Below are 18,558 nucleotides of genomic sequence, written 5' to 3'. Positions count from 1 at the left end.
CGCCTTGGGCTGCTAAGTAAGGCGAAATCTCTGCCTACTCCCCGTGGCCACCCTCCTACCCCCCACCTAAGCTCCAGGAGGAGAAAGAGCCACAAGGAAACCAGCAGCTACTGCAGCCACAGCCTCGCCTACACTGGCGGGGCGGGGAGGGGGTGGGAGCTACGGGGGGAGTCTGAGAGAGATGTTATCACAGAAACCAGGCTGAGGCCCAGGACGGGACTGAAACTGCTAATAACCAGCAGGAACTGAAAAGCTGCAGAATTTGGCCTAAAGGTCGTCAAGAAAGCTGTTCCCATGAAGCCTCAAAAAGAGCCATATAAAACAGTTGGGAGCCAATACTGAAAAAATACGTATTTTCATGTTGATGCCCCAAAGGGACACTTCCCATTAAGCTACTTCCAATGTATTCAATATTATCGCCTACCGTATGCCTGGTACTAGGTCTATTGCGTCAAAAAAGACAGCTAGGGTCATCGTATTTGAGGAGCCCACATACTTACGGGGGAGAGCCGGCATACAAACCAATAATTTTAATATTCTACAACCAGGTATACATGAGGTTCCGCAGAGGCACAAGAATATTTATATTGAATAGACTTTTCTGTGTTTCAATTTCCTCATCTATAAAACAGGAACAGTGACGGCACCTACCTCATAGGATGGTTGGTTGCATTAAATGAGCTATTGTATGTAGAAAAGGGCCTGGCACAGGGTAAGTTGAACACTTGTTAGTAGTCAATACTGTAGTTATTATTGCTACGTTTATGCTGAATAGCAAGGCACGGTTCTAAGCGTGCTAAATGGTTGATTAATCTCAACAATTCTATGAAACAGGTACTACTTATTATTCCCATGTTATAGAGAGAACTGAGGCAAAGGAGGATGAGCAGCTTGCCCAAGGACACACAGTGGAACTGGAATTCAAACTTAGGCTGTCTAAATTCAGAACCCACACTCACTGTGTAACATAGGAGTTAAGACTGGCCGATTTTGCTGGGCACTTCCAAGAATGCAAAGGCGAAAGTACTTTTTCCAAAACAGCAACCGATAAAATGTAGTCCTAAAATAACTTGCAATGAAAAAAGTCTGGCTCTGGACTCTTTAAAAACATTCGCACAAATTTTTAATCCAATTTTAAATTTGAAAAGGCAAAAATTATCATGGGGTCCTGTGCACGCAGACATGAGTTCGCGGGTCGATATGGCTGGGGCCCCTCCTGGCATGCTGATCTGCCAACACGGCCTCTGGCTCCGCTGCCGAAAGCTGCATGCTGCCCCTCGGCCAGGTGCCTGTTGTGATTTGGGTGCCAAGCCCTCCGAAGGGGAATTTCAGGTCCTCAAAATGCAGCCTGGACAAGCTAGGCTTGCTCTCCATGTTTATATAACCATCCCAGCTCCAAAAACAAGAGATGCCGGTACTCTGTAATTACAGGCTTGCAGGCCTGTCACTGGGGAGAGAAAACATGGGTTATAGCTCCATCTGCCTGTGGGATCCAAACTCTGTCTGGAAGCCTAAGAAAGCTCCATGAAAAGATTCATGAAATAGCACCACCATTCAAAACATCCTTCTTTATTAAATAAACAGAATTTGGCTGCCCCAAAACTGAGCATGGCTGTAGCATTGTAAATGATATCATCTCATCTGGGTAGCATTTTGTTAAAACTGAGAGGCTCCTATAAAGTTCCTAGCCACAAAACCCACCCCTCAAACATGTTCTTTAATCAAGAACAGCAAGAAAAGAGTTCAACTTGAGAAGTATCAAAAAAAAACGTTCATTAATCCACACTATGCATCAGGATTCCAGATATCGAAATCTTGTTTCTTTTTTTTTTTTTTTTTTTGCAGTACGTGGGCCTCTCCCGTTGCGGAGCACAGGCTCCAGATGCGCAGGCTCAGCGGCCATGGCTCACGGGCCCAGCCGCTCCGCGGCATGTTGCATCTTCCCGGACCGGGGCAAGAACCTGAGTCCCGTGCATTGTCAGGCGGACTCTCAACCACTGCGCGACCAGGGAAGCCCTCTTGTTTCTCTTTTACACACTAAATTGTGAGCTCATGTTCACTGTTCCCATGGGGGGGTTGATGGTCCCAGCTTTCAATTCTACTGCATTTCATCAATCCTAAGATTAACATTCTTTTCATTTTTCATATCTTTGAATTCAGGCTGCATCTTACAACCCACGGCATCTTAGATATAATGAAACACAGACTCATGATTGAAACACATGTAGCCCATCAAGTCTACTTTTAAATCTCTCCCTGCTCAGCCCCTCTCCTTCTGCACTGCCTTCCCCCTGACTAAGGCCCTCAGCATCGCTTGCCTGGAAATTTACAAGAGGTGCTTAACTTGTCTCCCCATCTCCAGCCTGAACCCCTCCAACATAACTACTTTGCTACCCAAGAGATCTTTCTAGAACACATTATCTAATCATAGCCCTTCCCTGTTTATAATCATTCAATAGATAATTGTCGAATCTGAATAATAGGTAAATGAAGATTCTTTTTGCCACTTCTTCTGATTTTAGGTAGGTGTCTTAGTCTCAGGCTGCCATAACAAAATATCACAGTCTTTTAACAACAAAAATTAATTTTTTCACATTTCCAGAGCCTGGAAGGTCCGAGATCAAGGTCTGGTAGGGTCCAGTTTCTGGTGAGTGCTCTCTTCCAGACTTGCAGACACCCATCTTCTCACTGTGGCCTTGGATGACAGACACTTGACCTCATTTAATCTCAGTTTCCTCCTAAAGACCCTATCTCCGAATACAGTCATGTTGGGGGTTAGGGCTTCAACATGTGAATTTAAAGGGGGGGACACAATTCAGCCCATAGCAGTAGGTTTGAAAACATACATAATAAAATTTGTAATGCATCACCCAGACTATTAACAATGGCTACCTCGGAATGGGGGGAACGGGGGTGGGGGAGCGTGATTTCGATGGACCAAGAAGAGAGCAGTGAAAGGGGACTTTCACTCTTTTTTAAAAAAAATAAATAAATTTATTTATTATTCATTTATTTATTTATTTTTGGCTACGTTGGGTCTTTGTTGCTGCGCATGGGCTTTCTCTAGCTGTGGCGAGCAGGGGCTACTCTTCCTTGGGGGTGCACAGGCTTCTCATTGCGGTGGCTTCTCGTTGCAGAGCACGGGCTCTAGGCGCGCAGGCTTCAGTAGTTGTGGCACGTGGGCTCAGTAGTTGTGGCTCGTGGTCTCTAGAGCACAGGCTCAGTCGTTGTGGTGCATGGGCTTAGTTGCTCCGCGGCATGTGGGATCTTCCCGGACCAGGGCTCAGACCCGTGTCCCCTGCATTGGCAGGCGGATTCTTAACCACTGCGCCACCAGGGAAGCCCTGGACTAACTTTTAACTCACATCATTTGCTTTGGAAACTTGCGGCATCCCACTGAGGGGTGAATCAGATATTAGAAACAGGTGAATTGACATCATTTATCTGCACTATAAAGATATGAGGCAAAACCAAAGAAGTTTTCGAAGGCTACGCCAGAGAGAACTCACAAAAGAGAGGGCTGAGATAAGCAAGGGCAGCATGCCAGACGTCCTACTTTATTATAAACTCCAGATCAGGAGCAAACCCCTCAGCCTGACAACCTGCACTGGGCTGGATATTTTCCACTGGCTGCTCCAGATCCACTCCCCACTCCTCTCCATCCTCTTTGTCACCTGAAAGGCTGACCCGAGCGAACAGCATCTGTGGATCCCTTGCCTGTGGCTTCTAGTTAGATCCGGCCAATGGAAGGAAGACAGAGATGGGGAGGCGGAGGCAGGGTGGAAGGCAGATTATTTACTCCTGCCAACACCTCCCTGTTGTAACTAATTACCACAGCCCTAGAGGTGTAAAGCAACACAAATGTATTACTTTACGGTTCTGTAGGTCCCAAGTCTAGAATGGGTTGGCAGCACTGGTCCCTCCTGGAGGCTCTAAGGGAGAATCCACTCCTTTGCCTTTTCCAGTGTCCAGAGGCTGCCTGCTTTCCTAGGCTCTTAGCCCCACATCTCCCTGACCTCTGCTTCCACCGTCGCACTTCCTTTTCTGTCTCTGAGTGTCCATCCTCCACCCTAGAAGGGATGCCTGGTCCCAACGGCACTCTGATCCTGTCTAGCTCATTCTCCACACAGCAGCAAATCAGATCATGTCACTTGTCTATTCAGCACCCTTTGGTGGGTTTCCACCTCACTTAGAATAAAACCTAACTTCTTACCAAGGGCTGGTAAGGCCCTCCGTGATCTGTCCCGCCTATCTTTCTAGCCTCACCTCATCCCACTCTCCTTGTTATACTCCAGCCACACTCACTCTCTGTCAAGCCCTTGAACTTGTCAAGTTATTTCCCCACCGCAAAGCCTTTGTATTGTTTCTTCTTCCTAGGCTCTTTCTTATCAGCAGGGCTTAAATGGCACCTACTCAAGGAAGCCTTCCTTTAGTTCCCCATGCGAAGTAGGGTCTGACCTTCCTCCCCCACCCCAACTCCATTATTCTATATTTCAACCCTTCGATTATTTCCTTGGTGGCGCCTATTACAATTTGTAATGATTTCACTTGCTTGTCTTTTTTAAAATATTTATTTATCTAGCTGGGCCGGGTCTTCGTTGCAGCACGCAGGATCTCCATTGTCACGTGTGGGATCTTCGTTCTGGCATGCAGGCTCTTTAGTTGCGGCATGCGGGATCTAGTTCCCTGACCAGAGATTGAACCCAGGCCCCCTGCATTGGGAGTGTGGAGTCTTAACCACTGGACCACCGGGGAAGTCCCTGTTTCTTTTCTCATGTATTCTCTACAAGATTGTAAATCCATGAGCACAAGGATTATGTCTTACCTAATACTGTATCCCTAACATCTCTGAGTGTGACAAAGCAGAGACCCTTAATGTAATATTTGTTGTGTGTGGTACACGGCCATTTCTTAGACTCTAAGAAGCAATGGTTAATAAAGCCAAAATTGTAGACTTTATTGCTGTGTGAGCCAGTTTCCTTTACTTGTTTACGAACTCTCTAACCTGACCAGCTGATGCCATCATTGTATCTCCAGCCCCACTATAATGTTGCAGGTAATAAATACATTAAATAAAAATCCTTACCATCACTATTCAATTCACTCGATTCAACAGCTACTTAGAAGCACTATGCACTGTGTATCTTACAAGGACAAGAGTGAGTGTCATCATCTACTTGTTTTTTGTTGGGTTTTTTTTTTCAAGTTTAAATAATTTTTATTTAAGCACTGATTTTACAAAATGTGATAGATAGTTCAAAAGGTGAACTAAATTTACAGCTTACTTTGTTCACGTAAACTGCCTTCAAAATACATTGGAGCTAGATGTGTATATAAGATTTTACATGTGTTTTGGAAGAAATCACACAGAAGCAGCTGCCTTTTTCAATAAAAACTTGGCCAGTTTCACATCTCTTTTGGTCAGTCCACCACAGTCATGTGATGTGAGAATTATCTGGACCTTGTTGTACACATTGAACCACTCCATGTGATGATTCATCTTCTCTGTAGGGCAACTCAGGACATAAAGCCAAATGCCTTGGATGGTTACTTCTCCTTCTCAGACTTGGCTTCCTCACATGGGAGGAAGGGGGTGGACCAGGGATGTGTGTGACCCACTGTGTGACTCGATGACCACCATAAGGAGATAAGTGCTGTGTTCCCTGATTAAACTTTTTGAAAGAGAACTCTTTTTTTTTTACTTTCTTTTTTTTTGCGGTACGCGGGCCTCTCACTGTTGTGGCCTCTCCCGTTGCGGAGCACAGGCTCCGGACACGCAGGCTCAGCGGCCATGGCTCATGGGCCCAGCCGCTCCGTGGCATGTGGGATCTTCCTGGACCGGGGCACGAACCCGTGTCCCCTGCATCGGCAGGCGGACTCTCAACCACTGCGCCACCAGGGAAGCCCAAGAGAACTCCTTGTAGATGGCACCTCTCTCACTTAATTCCGACCATCCTGCTGCTTTAAGGTCACGTGTAACTTGGTGCCTCTCCTCTGCTATCAACCAGTGCGCACCTGCGGACTTAATGGCCACAGAACAGAGTGCTCATCTTCACCAACATCGAGTTATGTTACGTTCCTTCTATTAAAGAGTTCCGAACTGCCAGATGGGCTCATGGCCACGAGGCTCTGGTTCCTGCCTCTCAGTGCAGCGAGCCCTGTTGTTTTGTTGTTGTCACTGCTGTTGTTTTTCTGGCCGCGCCATGGGGCACGCCTGATCTTAGTTCCCCGACCAGGGATCGAACACGGGCCGCTGCATTGGAAGCATGGAGTCTTAACCACTGGACCACCAGGGAAGTCCCCTGTCATCATCTACTGGTAATGAAGAAGAGTATTATTTTACTTACACGTGTAAATAACAGCAGGAATTAGTTACGATGCCTATTATGGGCCAGAAACCGTGATAAATTTATTATATACATCATCTCATTTAATCTTCAAAACAGCCCTACTACAGTAGAGCAGACCAACTAAGAACATAGGTTCTAGAATCATATTGATTTGGGTTCAAATGCCAGGTTTGCTACTCTTGCAAAGTTCCTTAACTTCTCTGTGCTTCCATTTCTTCATGGGTAAAATGGGGGTAATAGTAATAGCCACATCTTGTTAGGGTCGTTGAGAGAATTAAGTGAGATCATGTATGTGAATGTGCTTAGTTCAGTGCCTGGCACATAGAAAGCATTCTATAGATGCCAGCTGCTGCTTCTTAACTTGCTCTTCTGGGGGACACTGTATGCCCTACAGCATCACACCATGCGACCAGCACACAGGGAGACTGGGTTAGCCAGGCTGAGTTCCTGCCCTTTCAAAGCACACCATCCGATACAGCTGTGAGCACACGCTCAGAATTCAGAAGAGAGCAACGTGTTCCTCCAAATGGCTGTGTTCGTTTCATAGGCCAAGCCCAGTAAACCCATGTTCTTATTTCCTTTTCCACCAAAATAGCTATCTCTGCTCCCTGAAGAGGCCTTGGATTATTATAGCTCCCTAAATGCCCTGAAATTCTCAGGAGAGAAGGAATGTTCTTTTTTTTTTTAAAAAGCAGGCACAGCTTGGAGCTAGAAGACAAAAGGTTAAATTATCTTAAGCTACAACAATGTAACTCATTTCCTGTTTTTCTCAACTGTCTAGACGCAGATCTCATAAGCATTAGCCATGAATCCCACCATCAGGTTAAAAATAGAAGGTTTAAATATGAAATGCTCTTGGGGGGAAAGATTGTAGGTTTCTACCTTCACCCGCAAAATGACTACTTTGAAACGGGATATTTTGTCTTTGTTGTTAGTTTTTCCATAAGTTCTGTTGAGCTGTATTTCGATAAGCAGGAGTAGAGAACACCTTTTTTCTAAAGAATATATCTGCCCCTGTTGAAGCAAATGTAATTTTCCCCATAGATTTTAAAAGCCATCTGAAGACATACCTTATAGCAGCTTCTCTTAATAAGGAATGTGGTCACACTTACTTTAAAAATTTCATGTTATTGTGCAGACCAACATTAAGTCCCAAATAAATTTATACAACAAAAATTGCATATAAATTTGACGTTTTCTTCTTCTTTTATATCTTCTGCTCCTATAAAGTTTGTCTGATATTTTGTTTATAAAATATAATTTTTCTGGAAAACATATTTTTTTAAAAAACTCCTTTAATCATCCCTGAGCAGTGTTACACAAGTGTGGGGGGGGATCTACCGTGACAAGTTTCCCAAATTCACTGGACCACAGAGCCCTTTTATCCTGATGAGCCTACTAACACCTCCCAAAACAGTACCCCAAGGAATACCAGTTTAGGAAACATGAATTGGATACCTCTATGATTTTTTTTTTCTGTTTTCAGAATTCTCTGAGGTTAGGTCTCTTCTCTAATAACCTCAGCTATGTGAATCATAACGTAAAACTGAAAGTAGGGTTTCCCTGGTGGCGCCGTGGTTGACAGTCCGCCTGCCGATGCAGAGGGCGTGGGTTCGTGCCCCGGTCCGGGAGGATCCCACATGCCGCGGAGCAGCTGGGCCCGTGAGCCATGGCCGCTGAGCCTGCGCGTCCGGAGCCTGTGCTCCGCAACGGGAGAGGTCGCAGTGGTGAGAGGCCCAAGTACAGCAAAAAAAAAAAAAAAAAATCAAAACTGAAAGTAAACAAGTACTACTGACTGTTTATTTCAAGTAAACAAGCAATACTGTAATGTTCTCCTTATTTGGGGGAGACGAATTGAAGCGTACCTTGCACATACTCATGCATTTACTTTAGAATGAAAATATTCATTAAAGCTTTCCATATTTATACAGATTCATACTGAAATAAATGTAGATGTGTGTGTGTTTAGTATACATACACATATTTCCTAGCTCTGTCCACTGAGAGGACCTAGAAACAATGACACCCTAGTAGCAATGAGCACACCCACCACCAAGATCGTGGTTTCTAAATCCATTCTCCAACAGAAGGAACTAGTGCTTTTCGGAAAAAAGGTTGATCACAGGGTTGGAGCAAGGAAAATGCAAGATGAGCTTAGAAAAAGAAAGAAGTGCCATAACGTAAGAAGGTACAAACAAATGATAGAGCATGTTGAAAGGATATGGGAGTCAACCTGATTATGTTCCTAGTGGCCAAAGTTGAAACAATTTGAGCAACAGAATTAATAATGATAGTATTAGATTATAACCCATAAAATAAAATGTGTATAAGCTCATTCTAATATAAATTAGTGGGGGAGAAGGAACAACTCTTCCCTAGAGAGGAATTCCAATTAATAAACATAGGCATGGGGCTTCCCTGGTGGCGCAATGGTTGAGAGTCTGCCTGCCAATGCAGGGGACGCGGGTTCATGCCCCGGTACAGGAAGATCCCACATGCTGCGGAGCGGCGGGGCCCGTGAGCCATGGCTGCTGAGCCTGCGCGTCCGAAGCCTGTGCTCCGCAGTGGGAGAGGCCACAACAGTGAGAGGCCCACGTATCACTAAATAAATAAATAAATAAATAAATAAATAAATAAAATAAACATAGGCATGAAGGAAGTAGAAAATCTCCAGTCAGCAAATACCACATTAGTAACTGCTGCTGGCAAGAATCCTCCATAGATGCTAGAACGAGTGTGCAAAAGTACGAGAAACAGGATATATCCGTTGTCTCAAAGTATCTCCCCAAGGTATTTGTTAGCTACAAAAGGTAAAACAGTAACTTAAAATGGAGAAACCTGACAAGTACCACTTTACCAAGAGGTCAAGGTTAGCAACACCAGTTATAAAATACATTGGCATCATGTACCTCCTGATATGGTACATGGTAGAAGATGTAACATTACTTCTGAGGTATCCTTGCTGAAACTGCATTACCTCAGTTTAATCAAAGAAAACACAGACAAACCCAAATTGAAGGACATTCCACAAAGTAACTGATAAGTTCTTTTCAAAAGTGCTGAGGTCATGAAACACAATAAAAAACTACATTAGAGAAGACTAAGCTAGTCTCGTCTCATAAATTCACTGGATCGCTATAGGAAACTGGAAAGTTAAACAGGAAAACAAGCAATTTCAAGTAAGATCTGTAATTTAGTTAATCGTATTATATCAATCTTAATTTCCTGGTTTTGATCATCATACTGTGGTTAGTTAAGATGTTAACATTAGGGAAAGCTAGTGAAGCATATATAGGAATTCTCTATACTATTTTTGTAACTTTTCTTTAAGTCTAAAATTAGTTCCAAATTTTTAAAAGTTAAAAATAAGTTCATTAGCCAACTATTTATAACTCGGTTCCTGTGCATATCAATGATATTAATAACATTAATAGTAATAATAATGTGATAAAATTTTTTTTAAACTTTCAATTTCTGATCACCTTTAATGTACCAGGAGTTGTAGTAGGAGCTTGTATGTGTTCCTTCCTCTGTGTGGGTGTGTTTTCTTTTAACCTTTACAACACAAGATCATAAAGCTAAGCAACATGACCAAAGTAATTTTGCTGGTAAATAGCAAGAGATATGACATCAACTTTTGCTATAGCCTAGTAGAGAGGATGAAAGTAAATTACTTACTGTTTGAAAGAGGCTAAATAGCAACCTAAACTTATAGGCAATGCTGAAGATCTGTGCTACACTATTTCTGTTTCTTGTTCATTTGTCTAAGACTTGAAGGCATGTCAACAATGCAGAAATTCAAGAATATAAATTAATTAACAACATGCATGAATAATGTCCTCTTTACTCTCTGAAATTTTGTCTATAAAATTCCTCAGGGTTGCATGCATGCTTTGGAAGACTTTGCCAAGTACTTTCTCACACAATGGTTTTATTTAATGCTCACAACCACTAAATGAGATAGGTTTCATTTTTGCCATTTTACAAACAAAAAGAAAAGTAAATCTCAAGGAGGCTGAGAGATTTTTCTTTTCCCCACACATCCCTCCACCCAATAGCCAACAAACCCAGTCATTTTTGTCCACTGAAATTAAGGTCAACTAACATCCAAGTTGTCCTTGAATGAGAAAATAAGTAATGAAAGTACAGGGTTGGTGGCTGGCAAGAGGGCAGGCAGATAGGAAGGAGGAAGACATTTTGGCTAATTAATAGTTAAAAATATGCTTCTAAACTCAGCTCAACCACTTTCTGTGACCTGGACAAGTTATTTGTTCTGCCTCCTTCTCCTCAACTGAAAAAAAAAGAATTTCAGTAAGTGTAGTGGGGTGTCCCCCTGAACTCATGTCCATTCACAACTTCAGAACTTGACCTTGTTTGGAAATAGAGTCATTTAAGATGCAACTAGCTTATTTAAGATGAGGTCATACTTGGAGGTTCCTCAAAAAACTAAACATAGAACTACCATATGACCCAACAATCCCACTCCTGGGCATATACCCAGAGAAAACCATAATTCAAAAAGATACATGCACCCCAATGTTCATTGCAGCACTACTTACAATACCCAGGACATGGAAGCAACCTAAATGTCCGTCAACAGAAGAATGGATAAAGAAGATGTGGTACATACATACAATGGAATATTACTCAGCCATCAAAAGGAACAAAATGGCGACATTTGCAGAGACATGGAGAGACCCAGAGACTGTCATACAGAGTGAAGTAAGTCACAAAGAGAAAAACAGATATCGTATAATATTGCTTACATGTGGAATCTAGAAAAATGGTACAGATGAACTTATTTGCAAAGCAGAAATAGAGACACAGATGTAGAGAACAAACTTATGAATACCGGGGGTGGAGGGAGATTAACTGTGAGGTTGGGATTGACATATATACACTACTATGTATAAAAGAGATAACTAATGAGACCCTACTATATAGCACAGGGAACTCTACTCAGTGCTCTGTGGTGACCTAAATGGGAAGAAAATCCAAAAAAGAGGGGACATACGTATATGTGTAACTGATTCACTTTGCTGTACAGCAGAAACTAACACAACATTGTAAAGCAACTATACTCCAATAAAAATTAATTTTAAAAAAACCAACAAAGAAAACAGTAAGATTTGCTCATCATAAACTATATAAAAAAAAAAAGATGAGGTCATACTGGAGTAGGGTGGCCCTTAACCCAAAATGGCTAGTCTCCTTAGAAGAAGAGGAAGCAGAAACACACAGGGAGAGGACAATGTGACTCTGGAGACAGAAGACTAGAATGAAGCATCTACAAGCCAAGGAATGTAACCACAAGAAGCTAGAAAAGCCAACAGAGGATTCTCCCCTACCGGTTTCAGAGGGAGTGTAGCCCTGATGACACCTTGATTTCAGACTTCAAGCTTCCAGAACTGTTAGAATTTGTGTCTGTTATTTTAAGCCACTGAGTTTGTGATACTTTGTTATGCATGCAGCCCTAGTAAATGTATACAATTGCTTTAACACGGCTAAGTTTACAAAAAGGTCGTGTTTCTGCCCTCTGAAAGTTTGCATTACTAAATAAATAGAGTCAACATAGGTACACTTTTAAGTATCTGTGCTAGTTATTCACCATTTACACACACTCTCCTCCATTCCCTACCCTTCTGTGTGGCCTGGAGGGGCTGATTCTGAAGGACTGCAATGTCCAGGTTCCTTTGCCCTTAGCTTCTGGTTGGGTTTGGCCAAAGGGTGACAACAACTGGGAACTGGAGGAGAGGATATGGAAGGTTGGATATTTCCTGCTCTCTCCCTGCCTCAGTGTTCTGGCAATGTCTTCATCTCTCTACTACTACAGCTCCTGCTGGGCCCCCTGCCCAACTCACAACTGCCATCTGCAGCTCTGAGATCCATGATACAATTTCCTCCCCTGCTCCTTCAGGCCTTGGTGTGGAACAGCTTCCCTCTGCTGTCAGTCCCTGAGATCCTCAACACCCCTATTGGTTCCTTTTATCCCCGCCTATTATGGGCTGCTTGCTTCTATCCCCCCACCGAATTTCATATGTTGAAGCTCTAACCCACAATGTGATGGTATTTGGAGGTGGGACATTTGGGAGGTAATTAGGTGTAGATTAGGTCATGAGGGTGGGGTCCCCATAGTGGGATAAGTGCCCTTTTAAGCAGAGAAAGAAAGACCAGAGGGACTTCCCTGGTGGTCCAGCGGGTAAGACTCCATGCTCCCAATGCAGGGGGTCCGGGTTTGATCCCTGGTCAGGGAACTAGATCCCACATGCATGCTGCAACTAAGAGTCTGCATGCCGCAACTAAGAAGTCTGCAAGCTGCAACTAAAAGATACTGCATGCCGCAACGAAGATCCCATGTGCCGCAACTAAGACCCGGCACGACCAAAATAAATAAATAAGTATTTTTTTAAAAAAGAGAGAGAGGGAGACCAGAGCTTTCGTCTGCCTCCATGCAAGGAGAAAGAGGGCAGTCATCTGCAAGCCAGGAAAAGAGCCCTCACCAAGGCTCTGGTCTTAGACTTCCCAGCCTCCAGAACTGTGAGAAATAAACATCTGTACTTTCAGCCACTTAATCTATGATATTTTTATAGAAGCTCAAGCTAAGACACTGACTCACCTGGGTTAACAGTCCCTTCATTAAATTGTCTTCAAAATCCTGGAGGAGTGTACCTTAGATTTTCCTTCCAAGACCCTGACTAACAGATCGGCCATAATGTAAAACCAAACAGATAAAAACCTGGTCAATGCTGGACTGTGTCAGGGTGACTCATACCTGTAGTTTTCCCTTCTGGGCAATGGAATTTTTTTAATTATTGTATGAGTTACAAGGGTCCATTCAGGTCTATCCAACCTAGAAAACTACCTTTATGAATAACTCGAGAAGTGCTTTAACTCTGGGCTCTAGGAAGACCACAAAATAATGCATTAAAAATGATTATAACATTATAAATCAACTATACGCCAATAAAAAAATTTTTTTAAAGTGACTGGGCCCAACACTCTACAAAATACATGCCCAGTTCTCCTCAAAACTGTCAAGGTCATGAGAAACAAAGAAAGATTGAGAAACTGTCACAGACTAGAGGACACTAAAGAGACACAACAACTAATTCAATGTGGCGGTATCCTAAACTGAACTGTAGAACAGAAAAGGGACATTACCCTATTTTCTGTGTTTCTTGAATGGAGCACTTAGGTTATTGAAATGAACCTTTGGTTTCAACCAGAGTGGGATACGTCTGGGGAGACCCTGAGAAATAGCCCTACGGAGAGCAGCTTCAGATGGAACACAGACTCCTTCAGACATCTGGACGTAAGCCCCAGCCTTGAAGCCCTCATCCCTTTCATTCTCCAAGCTACAAAATGGGTCCATCTCATCAAGTATTAACCCTTAGCAAAGAGCAGTGGGCATGAAGGGTATCTGGGGCCACGGTAAGAATAAGCTCACACGGGCCCTTCAGAGCATGGACGGCATCTCACAGTCTCTCTTACCTCTCCAGATTCCTTGCAGAGGTAGGGCCAGCACACACATTTCTGTTGATGCTGCTAACAGAAAATGAGATTCTACACAGAAACACACACAGCAGGGACTTCTCTCCTATATACACCTGTATTCCCTTTGCCTGGTTAGTGTCTGCATAGTAGGCACTCAATAATCACTTATTTGGTGAATTAATTAGTTTATCAATCAACTGCTGCCCGTTGGCACCGATGACATCTTAAGAAAAGGTGGTACAAGGTCCCCATCCAACAGTCTCAAAGTTTTATTCACATTTTTATGTTTTTTATTTGGACCTCTCCACCTCCTTCAAAGAGTCACTATATGTCCCAAATATATGTCCCAAAAGAAGAATTCCGTGAGCTTGTTATTATTTTTCCATTGATTAAAAAATAATAACAGGGCCTCCCTGGTGGCGCAGTGGTTAAGAGTCCGCCTGCCGATGCAGGGGATACGGGTTCATGCCCCAGTCTGGGAGGATCCCATATGCCGCGGAGCGGCTGGGCCCGTGAGCCATGGCCGCTGGGCCTGCACGTCCGGAGCCTGTGCTCCGCAACGGGAGAGGCCACAACGGTGAGAGGCCCACATACCGCAAAAAGAAAAAAAATAATAATAATAATAACAATTGATGATTTTTGACAAGGTTGCTAATATCAAAGGGGAAAGAACAGTCTCTTCAACAAATGGTGTTGGGAAAACTGGATATCCAAAGGGAAAAGAATGAAGTTAGAACCTTATCTTACAGCATACACAAAAACTAAAAATGGATTAAAGACTTAAAAATCTAAAACTGTGAAACTCCCAGAAGAAAACACAGGGGAAAAGCTTTATGACATTGGACTTGGCAATGATTTCTTGGATATGACAGCAAAAGTACAGGCAACAAAAGCAAAAGTAGACAAATGGGATTACATCAAACTTTAAAATTTTGTTCATGGAAAGACACAATCAATAGAGTTAAAAGCCAACCTATGGAATGAGAGAAAATGTTTGCAAATCATGAATCTGATAAGGAGTTAACAGACAGGATATAAAAAGAACTCCTACAACTCAACCACAAAAAATCAAATAACCTGATTTTAAAATGAGCAAAGGACTTGAATAAACATTTCTCCAAAGATGATATGCAAACAGCCAACAAGCATATGAAAAGATGCTTAACATCACTAATCTTAAGGGAAAGGCAAGTCAAAATCATAGAGAGATACCACCTCACACCCATTAGGATGGCTACTATTAAAAAAAAAAAACAGAAAATAACAAGTGTTGGTGAGAATGAGGAGAAATTGGAACACTTGTGCACTGTTGGTGGGATTGTAAACAGTAAAAAACATGTAAAACACCATAAAAAACAGTTATGGCAGGTCCTCAAAAAATTAAAAATAGAACTACCATGTGACCCAGCAACCTACATCTGGATATATTTTCAAAAGAATTGAAATTTTAAAAAAAAGAATTGAAATCAGGTTCTTGAAGAGGTATTTGCACACCCATGCTTTAACACTATTCACAATAGCCAAAGATGGAAGAAACCCAAATATCAAGTGATAGATGAATGAACAAAATATGGTATATACATACAATGGAATATTATTCAGCCTTAAAAAGGAGGGAGATTCTGTCAAGTGCTATACAACATGGATGAACCTCAAGGGCACTATGCTAAGTGAAATAAGCCAGTCACAAAAGAAGACAAATATAGCATGATTCCACTTATATCAGGTATCTAAAGTAGTCAAACTCATAGAAACAATAAATAAATGGTGGCTACCAGGGGCAGGGGAGAGAAAGGAAAAGGGCGTTGTTCTTCATTGGGTAAAAATGTCCATTTTGCAAGATGAAAAGGTTCTACAAATCTATTTCACATCAGTGTGAATATACTTAACACTACTGAACTGTATACTTAAAATGGTTAAGATAGGGCCTCCCTGGTGGCGCAAGTGGTTGAGAGTCCGCCTGCCGATGCAGGGGATACGGGTTCGTGCCCCGGTCTGGGAGGATCCCATATGCCGCGGAGCGGCTGGGCCCGTGAGCCATGGCCGCTGAGCCTGCGCGTCCGGAGCCTGTGCTCCGCAACGGGGGAGGCCACAACAGTGAGAGGCCTGCATACCGCAAAAAAAAAAGAAAAAAAAAAAAAAAAAATGGTTAAGATAGTAAATGTTATGGTTTTTTTTTTTTTTTTTTTTTTGCGGTACGTGGGCCTCTCACTGTTGTGGCCTCCCCCGTTGCGGAGCACAGGCTCCGGACGCGCAGGCTCAGCGGCCATGGCTCACGGGCCCAGCCGCTCCGCGGCATATGGGATCCTCCCAGACCGGGGCACGAACCCGTATCCCCTGCATCGGCAGGCGGACTCTCAACCACTTGCGCCACCAGGGAGGCCCAATGTTATGGTTTTAAAAAAAAATAAATTTTGAATTCATTGATATTTGGGGGTTGGGGGAACGCATATTTCCTTGTTTGAGGCCTGTGCTAAAATCTTTGCCTCCCAAGGTCCATTTCCACACCATCTCTTGACCTCATGGCCATCTCCTTGCTCCTGGTCCCTTGCTTCATTTGTTTACCTCTCACTCATAGCCACTGAACCTGTCTCTTATATTCACTGATCATCTGTCCTTTACCTCTCCCTTTCTTTCTTACCCACAAATCCTACAGGATTTGGTCTTCTAAGTACGCCAGGGAACCCCCTGGAAGCTGAATGTGAATAGCCAGTAATCAACTTATTAAATCAGACCCTTAACAATATTCTGCATTCAAGATATTAATGTCAAGTTTAAAGAGATTGATAAAATACCTAATGCAAAAAGTGTCACATTACAAAAGCACTTTAAAAATTATTCCAAACATGAAATAGCATTTAAACCCCGTTATACTAACAATCTTACGACATTAACTTCCACGCATTATCTGGTGGGAATGTAAATTGGTACAAACCTTTAGAAAAGTAACTTGGCAATACGTTTTGAGAATCATAAAAATATCCATGCCCTTTAACCTATTAACCCCATTTCCAGGAATTTGCTCAAAGTATACTATAAAACAAAAAAAAGGCTTATGTATAAAGGATGTTTATTTCCAAGCTATTTATGTAACTGCTGGTGGACATAATCAAAACATGCTTTGTTTTTCTCCCACCATCCCTCCAAAAATTTATCCATTTGAGGGGGAGTGCCAGTAGGAGGAAAAAAGGAGCTTGTCCTTGACTCCAGACGACAACTATTGCAGGACCCTGCCTGCTCTGGTCACTCCCAAGTAATGACAGTCTGATGTCACATCAAGTCACAAACATGGTCTTAATAGAGTAATTCAATGTGTCAGGTCATTATATTAACCAACAATTCAGTTTCATCCCAACGCTCTCCTCCCCCTTCCCAGCTAGAGCCAGCAGTTCAGTGAGAGGTGTCGGGGGCGGCGGGGAAGGGGGTCTCATATGCCATTTCTTCTCTCTTCCACTACCTTTTCACATTTCCTCCCCCACTCACTAGCTGCTGTTTTGGATCCCATGTCAAAGTACCAATGGTGTAGAGGTAAATGGTTACGTCTGGAAATACTTTAATTGGCTTGTGACTGGCACCGTCGTAAGCCGACTTCACGCTCTCCAGGCTTCAAAGCTATAAAAAACTGCCTCTTGCTTGTGCACTTTTCATGGGATCTTTGGAGATCCCCATCTCTGGGGACTGCTCCAGTTTTAACTCTCAGGACAAAGGAGAAGCATTCCCTCCCAGCTGCCACTACCCCCTCTGCCCCGGGCTCCCTGGCAATCCTCTCCATTCAGACGTCATCATTTGATTTCCTCTCACCCTCCCAGAAAGTCTGCTGGGCAGGACTTACAATGACTCCCACTGGGACTGGATAAACTGTATATAGGTATACGATTAAATACTACTAAGCTATAAAAAAGAATAAACTATTGATACGTGCAACAACATGGCTGGAACTCAAGGCTGTTATTTCTGCCGAGTGAAAAAAGCCAATCTCAAAAGGTTACACACTGCATGATTCTACTATGTAACACTCTTCCAATGATAAAATTATAGTGATGGAGAAGAGATCAGTCATTGCCAGGGAATAGGGTCCGCTGGAGGGTCTGACTGCAAAGATGGAGTGTGAGGGAGTTTCTTCCTGGTTATGGGGCAACTATGTATCCTGACTGTGGTGGTAATTACATAAATCTACAAATCTATACATGTGATAAAATTTCATAGTAATACATACACACGTGAATGTAAAAAATGATAAAAACCAAGACAGTGTACCATTGTCAATGTCAATTCCCTAGTTTTGAAAATGCACTATGGTTATGTAAGATGTTATCGTTGGGGAAGGCTGGGTGAAGGGCACACGGGAACTCTCTGTTTTATTTTTGCAACTTCTTGTGAGTCTTAGAGGACTTTTTTTAAATATATTTTTAAAAATAGCTCTAGCCTATTACTCTCTCTCCCAAGTGACTCACATTTGAATCCTAGGAAACACTCTCTCGTCCTTTGCCCCAGCAAACCCTGGGAGGGCAGAACCGAACACCACCCTCTGTGTCCTGCTGCCGCAGGCCAGTCTAGCCACTTCTCTTTGCCCCCAACAGTAGAAAAAAACATCTCAAGCTCAATACGTGGTCCTGAGGAAGCCCCCATCATACACTTTCAGATAAGGAGGTAGTACCCTGGCCTTTCCCCTGGGGAGGGAGGGAGGAGTCCCAACATGCAAGGCTCTCTCCAA

General features: G+C 43.0%; 1 protein-coding gene across 4 annotated transcripts in view; it reads right to left on the bottom strand.

Annotated features, from left to right (window-relative positions):
• The window catches only part of NTAQ1 (N-terminal glutamine amidase 1), a 171,724-nt gene that overhangs the window by 117,144 nt on the left and 36,022 nt on the right, over nt 1-18,558 (bottom strand). The window contains exon 6 of one of the 4 annotated variants that reach the window (XM_060115650.1): nt 6,249-6,315. The exons of the other annotated variants lie outside the window; for them this stretch is intronic. Coding sequence (XP_059971633.1) covers nt 6,275-6,315 — 41 coding nt within the window. The 3' untranslated portion in view covers nt 6,249-6,274. Of the gene's footprint in view, nt 1-6,248; nt 6,316-18,558 lie in introns of those variants that run through there. 4 annotated transcript variants of the gene reach the window in all.

The sequence above is a fragment of the Mesoplodon densirostris genome, chromosome 13 (assembly GCF_025265405.1).
Source record: "Mesoplodon densirostris isolate mMesDen1 chromosome 13, mMesDen1 primary haplotype, whole genome shotgun sequence".
Classification (NCBI taxonomy): Eukaryota; Metazoa; Chordata; class Mammalia; order Artiodactyla; family Ziphiidae; genus Mesoplodon; species Mesoplodon densirostris.
Note: the sequence above shows the minus strand (reverse complement) of the source record. Positions and strands in the feature narration are given on the sequence as shown.